Raw genomic sequence first — 16,165 nt, forward strand, 5'->3', positions numbered from 1 at the left:
CCCACCCTCTTCGGTGCTCTCCGCCCCGAACCATGCATGCGAGATCCCCGAGAATTCCGGGCACAATGTATATGCATACAACAAGAACAAGAGGATCATCTATGAAGGCTTGAAAAAGCGTCTGATGTCATTGCCTGTCTTCCTCCGCTTGGACTTAAGAGGTGACGTTGCAGGCTCAAGTCGAGTCTCCAAAGACGCTTGAAGATCGAGCGCAGCGTGATAATCCTCATGTTCCATTTTCCGTCGGTCAAGGGGTAGGTGCCCTTCAGAGTCTTGTAGCACCTCTTGACACCTCGAACATGTCCAGGAGGCATCATCGGAGATCGCAGCATCACTTTGAATGGTCTCGATGTCTCTAGGAGCTGGTGGTTGTTGGACATCTTCCTCCTCAGTGCCCTCTGTCAAATCGAGACTACGCTTCTGCGGTCCAGCGGTGAGGAATCCGCCGATCCCCTTTTGTCCCTCCTCGACTCTCTGAACCCCGGTGAACTGCATGGAGAGCTGTATGAGATGAGCTCGGGGATATAATTCATTGCTCACCGTGGTGATCAAGGTCTGCTTGCTTCTGACCCACAACCCCTTGGCCACAGCGTCCCACATTCTCTGTCCGAGCTTGACTATCAATTCCTCCAGCATGTGATGCTGGATCGCTTCTAGCTTTTCAGACGAGATCGTCGGATCATCTGCCTTGGGCACATTGAGTTGTGGAAATCCGCACTGTCTGGACCGGACGTTGTTGACACCGTATCCAAACCCGATGCGCCAGCTGAGAACCAACGTCTTTGCCCACAGATGAGGCGAAATTTCCCGGGCTTCCCTTAATCGCAGTGCCAATTCTCCGCCTAGAAGCTTGATGATGCGCTCCCCTTCGGACGGCTTGGTGATGGCGGGAAGAACATTCTTCGAGGCTATCATGGACTTTGGTAGTGTTCTCGATGTCAAAGCCGTCTCGTCAATGCCCTGGGTATGAGTACTCCTCCTTGATCGAAACTCACTCGAATGAGATTGTACACCCATATGACTTCGTCGCCAAACTTGGCCTGCATTTCAGGCAGAGTGACATTTCTAAGGGCGTGTGAGTGGACGAATGACATCCTGAGCTTACAATAGGTCTTCCACGCGCTCAGAGCCGTACTCTTCTCCGATCGCTCGGCCAAGCTTGCCGCCAAGGTTGCGGATCTAGTATCAGACCCAAACGAACTATCTGCTCACCTCTGTAAAGTCCCGAGTTGCTAAGAATCGTCGCACAGCAGAGTGTCGCAGAATAGTCTGACCGTTGGGTTTTCGCTGAGAAGAGGAAAGCTACGAATCAGTTCTCGCTTCTCTGCAGTCACACCTTGGCCATAGCCTTGTTGTGAGCAATTCCAGAAGAGCAAGTATAATGCAATCGCGTCCAAATCTCCTTCCTGACCATGGTCATGATCTCGGCACCGATCACCAGGGCCCAGTCTCGCCAAGGTGTTGGTGTCCGTGGCCGGACATGCAACTCTTCATCCTCCAATGATCGCTGAGACATTGGAGACGAGGGAATGTCGTCATTCGTCTCCTCATCCGGAAGCAGATTGTCCGTGTGGGACCACTGAATCGGCGGGGCGGGGGGTAGGTGAGAATCGAGACCTCTAGGAGCATCGAGAGGGACAGAAGAGAGGAAAGGGAATCGCTCGAGGAGCTGTTCAATGACCACGGGCGTGAGATCGATATAGGCTTCATCGATACTTGCTTTCTCTGAGACAGATCAATCGAAACCCCCGAGAGGGGAGAGAATCGATACTCACCAACTGATCCGGCAGGAACCAATTCCTTAAAGATGGCCATGATTTTGGCGCTCTCTTTGCGATATGGATCGAGACTGACCTGCTCCATGAGCTTCGTGTTCTATATCGAGTTGGGATGGCTCACTTTATGCGTTAGGACATTTGCATCATCCCAATAACCCGATTCCATTTCACCAGGTCGAAACGTCGCAGTGTGCACCACGGTCAGATGAGGACAGAGCTCCAGTGCTTCCTTGGGACCCATACCGGCACATCTGATTCCCCCGTCAGTTCCAATCTCGACGACGTCCCCCACCTTGTGATGCCATACTTCCTCGCTGGATAATTTACTGCGATAATAGTTTCCCATTGGATCACTATGAGCGGCGCATCGTCCGGCGATCCGATCCGTGCGGCTTCGAATTGAGCATAAGCTGCATCGACATCGCAATGTGCGATGACTCGGAATGGGTTCCTGAGTCTGATTAGCATCGGCGATGATAATTGCAAAGATTTACGATGGTGTGAGGGCACTTGGACTGAGAAGATGTCTGCCAGTCCGGATCAGCACAATGATGTAACGATGAAGTGACGCCAGCTGACGCTGACTCACCTATAAGTCTCTTTCGCGGGAGATACTTGTCCTCCTCTTGGCTTCAGTGATGATGGACCTGCTGTACACTCCTCCATGACATGGCAGCTCAAAGCAGAAGCACCAGCTAAGAGATCGTTCATCCGCGATGACGGCCATTGACCCGCGAATTGATTGATTTTTAGTCAGCTGTACGTGATTGCTTTGTCAGCACGTGAAACAGTCGGTTGCGACCGGTAGGTATGAGCATCGAAAGATGTATATAAGGACATGAAGTAACAAGGCAGCGAGAATCATCGTCAATAAGACTGGCACCTTGGCCCCCAAGTGGACTCTACCCAATCATATCCGAACTCCCCTCTCCACGAAATGCCACGGTATCTTGATGTCACCGTCCCTAACGGTGCCACTGTGCATTATGTCGAAGCTGGAGACAGCAGCAAACCGACTTTAGTCCTCTTGCATGGCTTCCCCACTTCTTCAACTCAATACAGGCTCCTTATTCCGCTCCTCTCGAAGCAATACCACATCTACGCTCCTGATCTGCCCGGCTTCGGTCTCACCACCGTTCCCAAGGACTACCAACACACGTTTTCTAACATGGCCACGACCATAGGACAGTGGCTCGACACCCTTCAGATCAAAGCATTTGCAGTGTACATCTTTGACTATGGTGCGCCGACTCTGTTCCGACTGGCCCTTGAGCGACCGGAGAGTATCAAAGCCATCATAACCCAGAATGGAAATGCGTACGAAGAAGGTCTTGGACCTGATTTCTGGGCGCCCTTGCAGCAGTGGTGGGCAAGTGGAGATGCTTCCCATAAAGAAACACGAGAGATGATCTCAGGCGCGGTGCTGAATGTCAGTCACTTCAAGGACGAATATACACTCGGTGTGCCCAAGGACAATCTGACCATGGTCGATCCCTCGGCCTGGACAAACGATTATCTCAACAATGCCTACACGGCAGAGCAAAAGAATATCCAGTTGGACCTATTCTACAGTTATGGATCCAATGTCCAGCTCTACCCTCAATTCCAGCAATACCTTCGGGACTACCAGCCTCCCGTACTGGCCGTTTGGGGCAAAGGAGACCCCTGTTTCATCCCGCCCGGCGCTGAGGCTTACAAGCGAGATGTGAAGAATGCAGAGGTGCATCTTCTAGATGGAGGTCATTTCTTACTGGAGACGCATGTCGAAGAGGTAGCGGACAAGGTCAAGGTGTTCTTGAGCAAGAATTATGTGTAGATGAGAATGTCATGGAGATGCGAAAGATATATATCCTTTGACAATGCCGGGCGACCGGGTATCATCGCGATTTCTAACCGGCCCTTCGGCTCGACCTGTCTTTGCATTCTGACCATACACCATGGACACCTTTCGACAGGATCTATTCAGGGGCAAGGTACTATTCTGCACGGGGGGTGAGCAGACTGGCCCATCCAGAGATTGACTCAATGTTGCAGGTCGAAGTGGAATATGCTACGAAATCACTCAAACGATGATGGGGCTTGGCGCGGATGCTGCGATCGTCGGAAGAGAGTGAGGGAGGCGCGAGCATATCCACGCTGACATGATAGTGCCAAAGGTCTCGAGGAGAGTGCCAACAAACTGTCCAAAGCGACTGGGCGGAAATGTCTTGCAACTCCAGCGGATGTGAGGGATGCAAAGGCTGTACAGGGAGCCGTCAAAGCGACGATAGAAAAGTTTGGAAGGATTGATTTTGTGGTGTGCGGTAAGCGAAAGCTCTGGGTCAGAGACTGACAGTCAGGCGCCGCTGGGAACTTGTAGGCTGTTGCCTGGAGGGAATCTGCTGATCTTCAGCCTCGTTCCCATCTCTGGGATGTCCGAAAACGCGTTCAAGACGGTCGTGGAAATTGATCTCCTGGGCACTTATCACACTGTCAAAGCCACTTTACCCCATCTGCGCGAGAGTAAAGGGGCGTACCTCCATATTGGAGTCACGCTTCACTACCGTGGAACCCCCTGGCAAGCTCATGTCAGCGCTGCCAAAGCCGGGGTACACGCTTTGAGTCGTGTCATAGCTGTGGAAGAAGGACCGAGGGGTGTGCGATCAAATGTCATTGCCCCGGGGTGAGTTCCAACGCTCAAGATTTCGTGCTGTCCTGTTAACGACTCAGGCTCATTGGGGACACTGGTGGGTGGGACAGATTATCAGTCAAAGACTATGATCCCTCTAAGGGTGTTCCACTTGGACGAATCGGCACAAAGAGTGCGTCTTCATGTGTAGTTCTCTCACTGACAGAATCCAGTGGACATTGCGCAGGCTGCCGTATTTATCTTCTCGCCCGCAGCAGAGTACATTACAGGCACAGAGATCCCCGTAGATGGAGGCGATCATCACCTGTATCGATCACCTTTACCTTATCCAAAGAGTGTCCTAGAACCTGAGTCGATGAAGAGTCTGGTCAAGGCAAAGATGTAGTTCGAGCGGCGTTTCAAGCCGTAGATACTGTATGCATGTACGATAGCCGGCCCACCACATACTCAGTGCTGGAATCTGATGACGACAGCCCTTTTTTGGCCCCGCGCCGCGGTCATTCCACTTTGCCGGACAACCAATGTTGTCTGAACCGTACCTTGATTCTTGCTCGTCACAAGTCGTTTATATCATGAAAGGGACAGTAAGGCTGAGCTATCTAGCTGGCCTGAGAGGATCACGACCACCGGCGCGCGCTGCTCTTACACCTCTTCGACCTCACACTGTCGTTCTGCCGCTCCGCTTAATCCCCTTCCCATCCTCCCCTCTTCAGCTTAATCCACACTTTGTTCGACAATTTCATCCATCGAGACGGCGGAACGATGTCTTCTTCGTCGCTTTCCCAGCTCTCAAGAGCGGACTGCTCAATGTCACTCGTATCACCCTCCTTTTCCTCCCTTTTGTGTTCCGGTACAGGTGAGTCGACAAGCCACTGGCTCGCTCACACGGCACAGGTTATGGAGACGGTATAGGAAGACATCCTTCCTTTTGATCCAAATTCCAGTGAGCTGGAACACTTGTGCTTGACTTACACCCAGATATTCGCCCTCTGCGTCGTGTTTGCCCTTGGATTGGATCAAAGCCCACGGACAGGCAGATGGCGCCTGTTACTCATGTCGGAGAATGAAGAATTGGCCTGGTCTCGTCGGAAGTGAGGAATGTGCCCGATTGCCCCAACTGACACACTCAGACGCCATGACATTCTCAAATCCGATGGGGAGGTCTTACTATCACCTTCAGACCCCATGTGTGAGAAAGTCGGTCGAGTCACAGCTAGACTCATCACTGCATTGGAAGAACAAGAACACCACTACGTCTGCGGAGCCGCTTGGCCCCCTAGATCATCTGACTCAGGCCATTTGGTGTCTGAGCGCGAAGCTTGGGAGAGAAAGACCATTGAGGATCGATACAAGCCTAGTGGCACCGCAACGAGTAGCTTTATGCCTTTCAGACCGGACACGTCTAATCCGTTGAAGAAGCTCCAATCGGCAGATTGGAATCTGTACGTTTTGGATCTGGTAAGCGGGATCACGTTTCCAACGATATTGAGCTCGCTCTAGCCCATGCTGCAAGCTTTCGCCCTGCCCAGTAAAGACATCTTTGTCTACACTGGGCTGCTTAAAACATTACCAGACGACGATGCGATGCTGGCGGCGGTGCTCGCTCATGAGATTGCACACGTTGCCGAGAGGCACAGCGTGGAGAACTTGGGAGTGAGTAGCTGACCTCAAGACCACGACTAATGCTGCAAGTTCTTGAATGTAGCTGCAGTCGGCTTTGATGTTCTCCGAGGCATCTCGTTCGCTCTAACCATTTCGTTCCCATTGTAAGGATTTGGCCTCGGAGTCAGTGCTGAAGCAATTTCAGCATTACCGACTCTGCAGGCCTCTTCATCAATTGGTTGAACGACATCGTCGCTCAAAGAGCATACTCTCGAAAGCTAGAGATAGAAGCCGACGCCTTCGGTCTGGACGTGAGTCTAGCACGTTTACTCCCATTGACTCCTCGTCTCAGCTCATGGCGACGGCCGGTTACGATCCACGAGCGGCTCTCGACCTTTGGGACCTAATGCGCGCCGTCGAAGAAGATATGGAGATGGCGGGTCAAAAGACGACGATGGAGAATCGGTTTGCATTGCTCAGGACGCATCCCACGAGTGATGATAGGCAAAAGGCTCTTCAAAAGGACCTGGACGGCGCGATGAAGTTGTGGCGAGAGCGGCTGCCGAAGCTGAGGGCAAAGGTACAAGTAACAGCAGAACTACCAACAGACGAGGGGAAGGCTGTGCCGCCAAGCAGCACTACAAGTATAGAACAGTCATAACGTACTGTCATGTATCGCAGACCTGTGCCACTTGGACGGAATCAAATTTCATCATGAGCCATTTTCAATTTGAGCCCGTTTGAATAATAATAATAAACAGTGAGACGCGAATGTTTTTCTCTCTCTTTCAACTCGACTTGATTGCTTCGAGGTCAATGGTATCATGGCATTCATAGGATCAGCTGGGATCGAAGCGCAGCTGAATACGCTGAAAAGGCAGCTTGCCTCCAAAGGTGAATCGCAAGGTGGGAAGATGGCTGACATAGACCAGACTCTGAACTCACATCCATTCGGAACGAGTTGGGCAAAAGTCAAGCTGAACTGACAGAAGCAAAGCGAGGTAGATCAGATGCGGAGTCCAAGGTGGGCGAATGACTTGATGCAGTAGACTCATGTATCAGCTCGAATCTCTCTCTGTGCGAGCTCATCAGGCCGAATCATCTCTGGCAGCCAAAGTCTCCGTGAGTAGGCTGGGTTCTCGTTCACTGATCCTTTAGGAATTGTCAAACAATCGATTACAGTATGACAACCTTCAATCGACGCTCAAGGTGACCAACGAGAAGTTGAGTCAGAGCCACAAGGAAAATGAGAGGCTGCAGTATGGTGAGTGGCCGGTGGTACTCTGCTGAACTTTGCAGAGCTTGACGTGGCGTCCCAAGGGTCTGCACGTGGAAAGGACAGCGATTCGGGCAGAATGAAGGAGTTGGAGCAGAAGATAAAAGCGAGGGATGAGGAGATAGAGCGATTGAGGAGCCAGCCGGCTATGGTGAGTAGGCTCTTGTCTGCAACGCTCACTTGAGCCCGAGTCCACCTTCGGCGGATTGAAAAAATCATCGACCACCTTTTTCCCTCCACAATCGCCTCCTGGTCGGTCAAAAGGACGTCGACGCTCTGCTTCCTTTTCCGCGGACCCACGGGTCTCGAATCTCGAAACAGAGATCAGCAAGCTACACTCGTCCCATGGGCTGGAGATGGACAAGGTCTCGGCTCAATTGGAAATCGCAAGAAAAGAGTTGGACAAGATTACCAACGCCAAGCTGGCGTTGGAGAAATCGAGTCAAAAAGAGCTCGATCGCCTGCGGTCAGATCTTGAGGATGCAAACTATGAGCTGGATGGATGGCGAGTCAATGGACAGGCTCCCACTCGCGCTGAGGATCCAAAGCATGTCGCCAAGATGAAGGAGATGGAGGCAGCTGCCGAGAGGATGCGAGAACAGCTCGCATCTGCAGATGTCGAGATCTCCCGACTGACGAAAAAGGTCGAAGAATTGGAAGGTCGAATTGCAGCTCCCTCGTCTCCCGACGGAATGTCTGTCCGGCAGTATCAACGGGAGATCAAGACTCTCAACAGCCGTATTCAGTCTTTGGAGGAGGAGCTCAAAGCCCAGGACGAGGAGATTCTCAAGCTCAAAATTGCAGTACCTTTGCCTGGCTCGCCTCAGGTTGGAGATTCAGAGAACCCATCACTGTCTGATTCTCGTCTTGCTGAACTCGACGAGATCACAAGGGAGCACGAGCTGGTCGTCTTTGGTCTGCAAGAGGAGATAAAATCCACGAAGAAAGAGATCACCCGACTCGAGGAACTGGTGGACAAACTTGAGACGAGGTCTGCTGAGGCGGAGGATGCTTTGGAAAATCTGACGAAGAACACTGCAAAGGCTTCCGAGTGGGTTGAAGTGCCGTCCCTCGCTGACGCCAGTGACCACTCCCGCGAACTGCTCGAATCCCAAGGCCGATGTGAGGCGCTTCAAACCGAACTCGAGGATGCCAAGCACGAACTGCAAGTCACTTCGGCTCACGCCGACGAGATGCAAGAGCAGTACGAATCCTGTGCGAAATCCAAGCTCGACCTCGAGCAAACCCTTGCCGACCTGCGCGAAACCGTCGCCAATCGGTCTACAGAATCTCAAGCTCAGGATCGCGTCGCTGAGATCTTTGATCACAAGGAAAAGATCCAAATGCTCACTGACCGCCTTCGCGACTCGGAGAAAGCACTTGGCACGGCCAGGTCGCGCATCGCGGATCTAGAGACCTCTCGACCGAGAGATCACGCACCGGGATCGTCGCGAGAAATTCTTCTCTTGCAAGACAAAGTTGGACGTCTGCGTACGGAGAGAGACGAATTACGACTCAATCTTTCATTTGTCCAACACGAACATAGGTTTGCCCGTGATGCGGTGGAAGCGAGTAAAGCGACAGCTGTGGCGGAACTGAAAAGCACGCGTGCCGACTTACAAGAACGACTCGATGCCATCTCAGGCTTGGAACGACAGCACGCAGCTGCCAAGGAGGCTCTGGACAGCGTCACTTCTCGCCTGGATGGTGTGACTGGCTCGTATGCCGCGGCGTCAGCTGAAAAGGATGAGCTGGCTGCCAAGGTGACTTCACTCGAAAGTAATCTCGGAGAAGCGTCATCATTTCGAGACGCCCTCCTCGCTCGCGTCGAAGAACTTGACAAGCAGCTTTCTGAGCGATTGGAGGAAGCTCAGGTCCAGCATCTGATCAATGAGGTGGCGTTGGCTCAACACAAGGCTAGCAAGGCGGAAATGGAGGTTTACAGCTTGAGAAAAGCGAACAAGGAATACGAAGAGCGAGTGGACAGTCTTCAAGGGCAGCTAGAGGCGACTCGGGAGGTCAGCAGTGATCAACCTACCAGTCGTGCGGATAGACCTCCAAGTCGATCTGAGAGACCGGCCAGTCGGAGTAGCATGGGCGGTCACGTCAGACGTATCTCTGGTGTGTACACCGGGGAGACGATCGAGTCGCTGCGTGCGGAACGTGCGGATCTACAGAGCCGAGTTTTGAGTAGAAACAGTAAGTCGCTCGATTGTGAGTCTGTTTACTGACATTGTTTCAGTGCGCATTGAAGCCATGAAGAATGAGATGAGGCAGATTAAAGCGAATCTCCAATTGGCAGAAGAAGCTGCCGAGGAGGTCGGCACTGAAAAGCTCGAAGTGGAGCAAGAGCTCGAGGCATTGCGAGCCGCTACCGCCGCAGCCGAACAGGACAGCCAATCCGCGATTCGGGGTCTGGTGATCACACTGGCGATGCACCGACAATTCGTTTCAGCCGCTCAGAACGCTTGGTCGGATCAAAGAAAGAAATTGGAAGAAGGGTCCGCTGCGATCGAACGGATTTCCATCGATGCGACGACTGCACTGCGATCAGCGACTGATGAAATTGATACATTGTCGAAGCAGATCTTCGAGGCAAGGGCCGAGATTCAGCGGTTGTCAGAGGACATGAAGGCTCGTACTGAGGTGGCGGAGTCGAACGCGGCAGCCATGGAGGCACTCAAGAGCGTAATGGCAGAGAAGGATCTCGAGTTGGAGAAGAAGACTGCAGACGCCGCGGCTGTTGAACAGAACCTGGCGATTCTCAGAGCCTCATTGGAAGCGGCCACGGAACGTGAAAGTCAATCAAATGATCTGCAAAGTCAACTGGATGCGCGAACGGAAGAGTTGTTGAGGTTGACGACTCAACTCGCGGAAGTCAGGCAAGCTCGGGATAGTGTCTGCCAAGAGTTGCAGGTTCTTCAAGAGCAACACGCGTCCATGCGCACCGAACTCGAATCGACCAACACCAAGGTCCAAGCATTGGAAGCGTCTGCGGCTTCTGATCAGCAAGAGGTGTCCCGACTCCATGCGTTGGTGCTCGACCTCGAGAAGCAGGTCGTAGAGGGCTCATCTGCTCTGGAATCGGCTGGACATGAGCATGCGAAAGCTCTTGAAGAACGGGACACTCAACTCGCCGTACTACGAGAGCGTGCCCAAGCGGCGACGGGGACACCGGTGGATAGCGAGCAGGTCGCAGAGCTAAACGAGAGGATCACCGGTGGGTACACAAGCTTTAGACTTCGCTCATACTCGCGCACAGAACTCGAGACCGCCCTTACGCTCAAAGTTCAAGAGGTCGACGAAGCGGACGACCGAGTCCGCGAGGCGTTCAAGGCAAAGACCAAGCTGGAGAAGAAGGTCGCCAAACTGCAACGACACCTGGCGGCAGCCACTACAGCGGACGATGAAACTGCTGCGAACACTGCGGCCAATAAGATCATCCCGGTGGAGCTCGTGGAGCCAGTGACCGCTACACCGAGAACAAAGGCTGCGTTACCTGTTGAACGAGCTCCCTTACGAAATGTCAACATCTTCGACACGAGCCAAACACGACAAACTTGTGATGAGGTTACGACGAGTCCTGGATCAGGATTGAAACGACAACGTGAAATGGATGAGGGAGAGAAAAAGGTGCCTGCAGAGTGTATTGTCTTGCACAATAGCTCCCCACCTAGAGCTGGAGTGAGGAAGGACCGGGTCAGGGCATCATTTGGTCAGCGATTACGAGGTGTGAGAGGTCCTTCAGATTGAGGAAGAGTTCTTTGTATACCAGAAATGTGATGTATCAGTATAATGTAGGATTTTTTCAGGCGAGCGCGTAGTGATGCATACAACAAGGGTTGGTTCGTGTCGTGGTCAAGCCTGCTTCAATTATCATCCACAGCGTCTCTGGGTCTGTAGACTCCTCCTCTTGATTCTATCGCGTCAATGACGTCTGGTGGTGGTCGTCCAGTCACTCGAACGGCGTATAATCCCCTCGCTCGTTTGTCTGAGAGACAACAACAGAGTCAGGGACATGAGTCTCGACGATAGGCCAGACCCACCTATACGTTGCCATCTCGCGACCCAGCTTTCCTCCGGTTCAATCATAGCTATCATCCCATCGTATTGTATACTCGTACATTCCGCTACGCGATCTGCACTTCCTCGCATCTTATCAGGTGCAAGAATAAATGAAGGTCAGCAGTAACCAATTGTAGGGGAAAACAACAGAGTCGGAAATCATTCTCACTTCTAGGATATCTTCGCAATTTGGGCATCCTTGCGTTAGGAATCCATTTGCAGTCTGGAGTATAGAGCAGACTAAGCAGGCTCTTAGGTCGTTTCTCTTTCCTTTTGGCGGCATGGCGGTCGAAAGAAGACACACAGAGAGGCACACAGAGAGAGAGAGAGGGAGAGAGAGAGACGGTGTCTGCAGACATGGGTTCACAGTGCGTGCAACAAATTTGCTTCCGTTCGCCACCCAACTGTCACAAAAAGTCTACACTTGCCAGCATCTCATTCACTGTCGTTCATTCAGCTTGTCACACGCACAGCTCGCCGCTGGACTCGGCTGGACTCGGACTCAATATGGCGGAGAACAGTATGAATCAAGAGGGCTTGACTCTCGAGGAGACCAACAAGATGCGTATCAAACTTGGTCTCAAGCCTATAGGTGCGGAGGCTGAAGATGGGGAGGAACCGCCAGTGGACGAGGACGAAGTTGCAGAAGCCAACTTTGCCCAGAGGAAACAGGAGATGAAGAAGGCGAAAGAGGAGAGTGATCTGAAGGAGAGGATAGCAAAGTGGGTTCAAGTAAATATCCGTCTGCACACATCGCTGACTTAGTGCAGAGCCCGGAATCAACGCGACCTCAATGCCAAATTAAAAGGCTCGACTCTTGGAGATGTTTCCAATGATGATGGTTTAGACGCCAAGGCCTGGTTAAAGAAGCAGAAGAAGAGAGCCAAGCAGCGTGAAAATGAGCTAGCGGCGAGAAGGGCTAGAGAACAGGAAGAACTCGACAAGGCTGCGTATGGAGAAGAGGATCTGGCAGGATTAAAAGTTGGACACGGGGCTGCAGACTTTGAGGCTGGGGAGGATGTCATTTTGACCTTGAAGGACAGTCGGGTCTTGGCTGGAGAAGGTGAGTTTCAATAGTTGAATGAGAGCGGAGCTGACAATACGAAGAGGATGAACTACAGAATATCCACATGGTCGAGAATGAGGCTCTGGCAGCTGTTCGAGAACGTAAACGCAAAGCTCAGGCACAATACACGGGCTTCGATGATGAAGAGTTCGACGAGGACAGGATCGGCAAAAAAGCAGATATACTGTCGAAATACGATGACGAGTATGCTACGGGCAAGATTAAGAGCGAAGGGTTTAGGCTGGGAGTGGCATCGGAGAAGAAGCCGGAAATGGAGGATGAGGATCAGGAAATGATCACGCTGGGTCATGCGCCAGCGACAAAGGTCAAATTAAACTTGGACTTTACAAGTGAGTGTGGCCCTCAGAGGCGCTCGCTGACTTGCTCAGAGGACTTTGAGGTGTCTGATTATATGAAAGAGGGGGACAAAGGCTTCAAGCAGCGAAAAGTGAGTAGTAAGGCGACAGCTGTTGAGCTGACTGGGTGCAGAAAAAGCGGTCAAAGCCATCTGGGAGACGTGTAGAAGCAGAAGAAGCGGACGATATGCAGGTCGACGGGCCCACTTTCGAACGGAGAAGAGTGGATGATGGGCCCCAAAACCTGGTCGATGACGATGACATTCAGGCGGCATTGTCCAGGGCCAGGAGGGCAAATGCCAAGACGAAGCCAAAAGTCAAGGCGGAGGATATCGCTGCGCAAGGTGAGAGCAGTTTAGGCTCACACGCTCACGACTTAGTCGCTGCTCGGAGAGACGAGGACGACGCTCCTCAGGGAGATGAAGATGGTCGAATCACCTTTGACGATACATCGGAATTCGTCCGTAATGTCACAGCAGAATCCCGGATAGCAGCTGTGAAGAAGGAGCGGGCAGCCACTCCGCCGACGAACGGAGCCAGTCATGAACCTGTTGTGGTAAAGATTGAGCGTGATGAGGATGGTGACCAAGCTATCGACTCTGATTCGGAGGATGAAGACGAGGTGTTGGCAGAGATGGCGGCGAGGGAGAACATGTCGATCGAAGAATATCGACTAAAGATGGATCAACAAATGCAGGAGGTGGCGGAGATACAGGCCAACGGGGATGGAGAGGTGAGCGAGTCTCTGATCCTCACTCTGACCATGCAGGCATCCGATGAACCCGCCGTCACAGGCAATGGTCTTGCCGGTATCTTGTCCATGCTAAGGAACCAAGGAGCTCTCAAGAAAGCTGGCGAGGCGGATGAAGAGCGCGAGCGGGTGCAGAAGCAAAAGGATCTCTGGTTGGCAGATTACCGCCGTCGAATGGCTCAGCGTGAGATGGAGCGTATACAAGCAAGAGGAGGTAACAAGGACCAAGCACAACGTGAATGGGAAGCTAGGGTAAGGGAACAAAACGAAGCGAGGGATGCGTTGGAGCTGTACAAGAACTACAAGCCGGATATCAATATCGTCTATCACGACGAGTTTGGAAGACGTGAGTATCGTGTCAGGTCGGGTGGACTAGGCTGATCTCTTCTCAGAAATGACTCCCAAGGAAGCTTGGAAATCGCTATCACATAAATTCCAGTAAGTCATCGTCACCACACCACTGCTTTTCTAACTCTCCGCAGTGGCAAAACATCTGGTCGCATGAAGACCGAAAAGCGATTAAAACGAATCGCCGAAGAGCGCAAGCAGGCCACCATGGGTGCAAGCGACACGCCGTTAGGCATGTCGGATGCGTTCTCGAAGAGACAGCACAAGACTGGTCTCGCTCATATGGTTTTGACGACAGGCAACAGGCAGTGAGTTGAATCGATCGCAGGTGTTCTCAGCTGACCCTTTCCCTCAGGGCTGTTCAAGCTGGTGAATCGAAACCGAAGATCAGGCGGTAGAATCTGCATGTACACTTGTTGTCACATTCGCAATACCATTTACACATGAGTGGCCATAGGGGCCTCGGCGGTGCCGCTGCCGTACTTTCTGACCGGCTCCTTGGTCGCATTCTCGTCTCCCTTGAAGTATTTGACCTCTTTGCTCGACATGAAGTGCGAGACGAGATCAGCTTGGGTCTTCTTGAACATGAATCCGAAACCTTCGTGTGAGTAGTCCTTTTCGTTGGCTTGATCCTTGTGGTAGAGGATGAGGGGGAAGTCGGAGTCTTTGGTAGCGGGGTCGAGTACGAGGGAGACCAGGGCGTTGATCGTGGCTTGCTTGGATACCAGGTGGAATGACCATCGCTGAGGCGTCAGAGATGAGAGCTATGAGACGAACTCGCCTGCTTGTTCTTGAATTGGATCAAGGTGTCGTCGTTTTTGACTATCTCGTATCCTAGGTTTTCAGACTTGGGAAAGAGCTTGGGAAGTCCGAACCATTGACCGGCCATCTTGTATCGGTCTGGTCCTTGTCAACCAGGGACTGAGGTCACGCTGCGCTCACCATTTGCGTACACGAATTGATCGTCATAGACGCAAGCTAGTCATCAGTGTGTGATCCGGAGCCCGGTGACTCACCTGGCGCGTATCGAGCGACTCGTTCGACGGTCGGTTCGCACGAGTACAAGGCAATGACATCGTCGATCAATTTCTGTCTGTTTGGAGGGAGAGGGATACTCTTGCTTGGGTTTGGCTCCATATCTTCTGTCGGTAGGACCTGTCTCGGTTCTACCTGTTCACCTGGCGTTCCAGAGGCAGCGGCTCGAGTCTTGAGGATGATCTCGGGGATCTGCTCATCGGACGAAGAAGAGGAAGCCATGATCGCGGATGAGGAAAAGGGATTACGAAAGATGGATCGGAGTGGTGAGCGAGAGGTCGATGCTGCTGCTGCTGCTGGTGGTAGAGCTACACTGGACGATGACCTGTATGAAGGTGGTCGAGCGAGTGCTGGTGGAAGTGATAGGAAGGATATTTGAGATGTAGGTAAGAGTGGTCTCCTTTTAGTACGACCGATACTCGATGACATCAACCAAGAAAAAAAGAGGAGGAATATGAAAAGTGGTGGGAACTGCGTGAACTTCCAGCCAGCCAGCCAGCCTCTATCTCTCGCGGGTGCGTGTGAGGGATGTCAGTGGAGTTGGGCGGGCAGACTATTTGTGACTCGTTGAATCGGAGGCGATTGGATCGAGGATCGGTGGGATGCGGCGTGGCATGGAATGTTATATGTACTTGATGGATTATTATATATGTATGGACTCGATCTTCGATTCCCTCCCCCTTTCTCCAAGCTTGTGCTGGTCATCCACCAGATTCACCTCTATAGCCGCTGCCCTCACGCTATCATCGGGCCGCCTTGCACCCAAAAGACCTGCCCAGGCCAGGCTCTCCTATTCGCAGCAGCAGTGAACAACACTAACTTAAAAAACTCCGGTTGGAATCGGCCAGGCGGGATGACGTACAGTAGCTCTCCAAGTTTTGCTGGAATCGATCGAAGCAAGTGTGGCGCATCAAAATGTGGCGAGAGTGTGTTCGTTCCCAGGGGTCGAGGAGCAGGGACAGAGGCGGAACTCAAGAGACATGGCAGAGATGTACTGCAGGAAGCCTTCTTCATGCCTTCCTAGTCTTTCCATTCATGTCGAGCCCTTTGGTGTAAATGATCCCCACAGCCATATGCGAAGTCTGTCACCTGGTTTTCCTGCTCCCATTTTGCCTTTCTAGGGCCCATGCGTTCGGCCTCCTGAAATCACCATGGCGAGGCAGTTCTCATCAGTCATGAGCCATCAGCACTGCTGAACTTGAGCTCTACTAGAAGCTTCCCGCACCCCAGAAACATAGCAGATTCAAGTTGCTGGGCTT

General features: G+C 52.3%; 8 protein-coding genes across 8 annotated transcripts; 5 read left to right on the forward strand and 3 right to left on the reverse strand.

The window, feature by feature from the left end:
• Positions 1–99: 99 nt before the first annotated feature.
• On the reverse strand, positions 100–2,489 carry BD324DRAFT_647559 (hypothetical protein; the record flags this gene model as incomplete). The annotated part of the gene is made up of 11 exons (XM_022017682.1): positions 100–501; positions 541–960; positions 996–1,065; positions 1,106–1,179; positions 1,213–1,287; positions 1,337–1,725; positions 1,776–1,854; positions 1,900–2,029; positions 2,071–2,229; positions 2,273–2,305; positions 2,368–2,489. The coding sequence occupies 11 exons, from the start codon at positions 2,487–2,489 to the stop codon at positions 100–102; spliced, it is 1,953 nt and encodes a 650-aa protein (XP_021874319.1).
• A 226-nt stretch (positions 2,490–2,715) lies between these two features.
• On the forward strand, positions 2,716–3,594 carry BD324DRAFT_647560 (Alpha/Beta hydrolase protein; the record flags this gene model as incomplete). Its single annotated transcript, XM_022017683.1, has 1 exon — positions 2,716–3,594. The coding sequence occupies one exon, from the start codon at positions 2,716–2,718 to the stop codon at positions 3,592–3,594; it is 879 nt and encodes a 292-aa protein (XP_021874320.1).
• A 55-nt stretch (positions 3,595–3,649) lies between these two features.
• Positions 3,650–4,844, forward strand: BD324DRAFT_611614 (hypothetical protein). The gene is made up of 7 exons (XM_022014288.1): positions 3,650–3,770; positions 3,813–3,888; positions 3,927–4,081; positions 4,118–4,133; positions 4,171–4,440; positions 4,488–4,579; positions 4,620–4,844. Exons 1-7 carry the CDS (start codon positions 3,716–3,718, stop codon positions 4,790–4,792), a joined length of 837 nt encoding a protein of 278 aa, XP_021874321.1. The 5' UTR covers positions 3,650–3,715; the 3' UTR covers positions 4,793–4,844.
• Positions 4,845–4,941: 97 nt separating this feature from the next.
• Positions 4,942–6,704, forward strand: BD324DRAFT_611621 (peptidase family M48-domain-containing protein). Its single transcript, XM_022014289.1, has 8 exons — positions 4,942–5,263; positions 5,302–5,350; positions 5,386–5,498; positions 5,538–5,865; positions 5,908–6,060; positions 6,100–6,173; positions 6,215–6,320; positions 6,362–6,704. The coding sequence occupies exons 1-8, from the start codon at positions 4,980–4,982 to the stop codon at positions 6,668–6,670; spliced, it is 1,416 nt and encodes a 471-aa protein (XP_021874322.1). The 5' UTR covers positions 4,942–4,979; the 3' UTR covers positions 6,671–6,704.
• Positions 6,705–6,782: 78 nt separating this feature from the next.
• On the forward strand, positions 6,783–11,095 carry BD324DRAFT_678089 (hypothetical protein). Its single transcript, XM_022018973.1, has 9 exons — positions 6,783–6,903; positions 6,942–7,033; positions 7,072–7,131; positions 7,168–7,273; positions 7,309–7,436; positions 7,471–8,336; positions 8,370–9,484; positions 9,528–10,505; positions 10,548–11,095. The coding sequence occupies exons 1-9, from the start codon at positions 6,834–6,836 to the stop codon at positions 11,036–11,038; spliced, it is 3,906 nt and encodes a 1,301-aa protein (XP_021874323.1). The 5' UTR covers positions 6,783–6,833; the 3' UTR covers positions 11,039–11,095.
• A 3-nt stretch (positions 11,096–11,098) lies between these two features.
• On the reverse strand, positions 11,099–11,688 carry BD324DRAFT_596201 (transcription initiation protein spt4). Its single transcript, XM_022013861.1, has 3 exons — positions 11,520–11,688; positions 11,332–11,440; positions 11,099–11,276 (listed from the first exon to the last, which is right to left on the reverse strand). Exons 1-3 carry the CDS (start codon positions 11,631–11,633, stop codon positions 11,155–11,157), a joined length of 345 nt encoding a protein of 114 aa, XP_021874324.1. The 5' UTR covers positions 11,634–11,688; the 3' UTR covers positions 11,099–11,154.
• A 106-nt stretch (positions 11,689–11,794) lies between these two features.
• Positions 11,795–14,269, forward strand: BD324DRAFT_596203 (SART-1 protein; the record flags this gene model as incomplete). Its single annotated transcript, XM_022013862.1, has 9 exons — positions 11,795–12,072; positions 12,121–12,413; positions 12,458–12,766; positions 12,806–12,864; positions 12,906–13,505; positions 13,542–13,869; positions 13,916–13,961; positions 14,006–14,179; positions 14,227–14,269. The coding sequence occupies exons 1-9, from the start codon at positions 11,858–11,860 to the stop codon at positions 14,267–14,269; spliced, it is 2,067 nt and encodes a 688-aa protein (XP_021874325.1). The 5' UTR covers positions 11,795–11,857.
• Positions 14,270–15,541, reverse strand: BD324DRAFT_611630 (hypothetical protein). Its single transcript, XM_022014290.1, has 4 exons — positions 14,888–15,541; positions 14,814–14,849; positions 14,653–14,771; positions 14,270–14,614 (listed from the first exon to the last, which is right to left on the reverse strand). The coding sequence occupies exons 1-4, from the start codon at positions 15,333–15,335 to the stop codon at positions 14,309–14,311; spliced, it is 909 nt and encodes a 302-aa protein (XP_021874326.1). The 5' UTR covers positions 15,336–15,541; the 3' UTR covers positions 14,270–14,308.
• Positions 15,542–16,165: the final 624 nt, after the last annotated feature.

This window comes from Kockovaella imperatae (assembly GCF_002102565.1).
Source record: "Kockovaella imperatae strain NRRL Y-17943 chromosome Unknown BD324scaffold_1, whole genome shotgun sequence".
NCBI classification, from domain to species: Eukaryota; Fungi; Basidiomycota; class Tremellomycetes; order Tremellales; family Cuniculitremaceae; genus Kockovaella; species Kockovaella imperatae.

What these genes read in the sequence shown, in the direction of transcription:
- BD324DRAFT_611614 (XM_022014288.1), top strand. Translation starts at nt 3,716, where the DNA reads ATGGACACCTTTCGACAGGATCTATTCAGGGGCAAGGTACTATTCTGC. An exon ending in GCTGCGATCGTCGGAAGAGA is followed by an intron (nt 3,889 to 3,926) that starts GTGAGGGAGGCG and finishes CTGACATGATAG; the next exon opens with TGCCAAAGGTCTCGAGGAGA. An exon ending in TCAAATGTCATTGCCCCGGG is followed by an intron (nt 4,441 to 4,487) that starts GTGAGTTCCAAC and finishes TTAACGACTCAG; the next exon opens with GCTCATTGGGGACACTGGTG.
- BD324DRAFT_611621 (XM_022014289.1), top strand. Translation starts at nt 4,980, where the DNA reads ATGAAAGGGACAGTAAGGCTGAGCTATCTAGCTGGCCTGAGAGGATCA. An exon ending in ATCTGTACGTTTTGGATCTG is followed by an intron (nt 5,866 to 5,907) that starts GTAAGCGGGATC and finishes AGCTCGCTCTAG; the next exon opens with CCCATGCTGCAAGCTTTCGC. An exon ending in CCGACGCCTTCGGTCTGGAC is followed by an intron (nt 6,321 to 6,361) that starts GTGAGTCTAGCA and finishes TCCTCGTCTCAG; the next exon opens with CTCATGGCGACGGCCGGTTA.
- BD324DRAFT_678089 (XM_022018973.1), top strand. Translation starts at nt 6,834, where the DNA reads ATGGCATTCATAGGATCAGCTGGGATCGAAGCGCAGCTGAATACGCTG. An exon ending in GATCAGATGCGGAGTCCAAG is followed by an intron (nt 7,034 to 7,071) that starts GTGGGCGAATGA and finishes CTCATGTATCAG; the next exon opens with CTCGAATCTCTCTCTGTGCG. An exon ending in CTCTGGCAGCCAAAGTCTCC is followed by an intron (nt 7,132 to 7,167) that starts GTGAGTAGGCTG and finishes CTGATCCTTTAG; the next exon opens with GAATTGTCAAACAATCGATT.
- BD324DRAFT_596201 (XM_022013861.1), bottom strand. Translation starts at nt 11,633, where the DNA reads ATGCCGCCAAAAGGAAAGAGAAACGACCTAAGAGCCTGCTTAGTCTGC. An exon ending in ATTGCGAAGATATCCTAGAA is followed by an intron (nt 11,441 to 11,519) that starts GTGAGAATGATT and finishes GCACCTGATAAG; the next exon opens with ATGCGAGGAAGTGCAGATCG. An exon ending in CGCGAGATGGCAACGTATAG is followed by an intron (nt 11,277 to 11,331) that starts GTGGGTCTGGCC and finishes GTTGTCTCTCAG; the next exon opens with ACAAACGAGCGAGGGGATTA.
- BD324DRAFT_611630 (XM_022014290.1), bottom strand. Translation starts at nt 15,335, where the DNA reads ATGTCATCGAGTATCGGTCGTACTAAAAGGAGACCACTCTTACCTACA. An exon ending in TCAATTCGTGTACGCAAATG is followed by an intron (nt 14,772 to 14,813) that starts GTGAGCGCAGCG and finishes GACAAGGACCAG; the next exon opens with ACCGATACAAGATGGCCGGT. An exon ending in TCCAATTCAAGAACAAGCAG is followed by an intron (nt 14,615 to 14,652) that starts GCGAGTTCGTCT and finishes CTGACGCCTCAG; the next exon opens with CGATGGTCATTCCACCTGGT.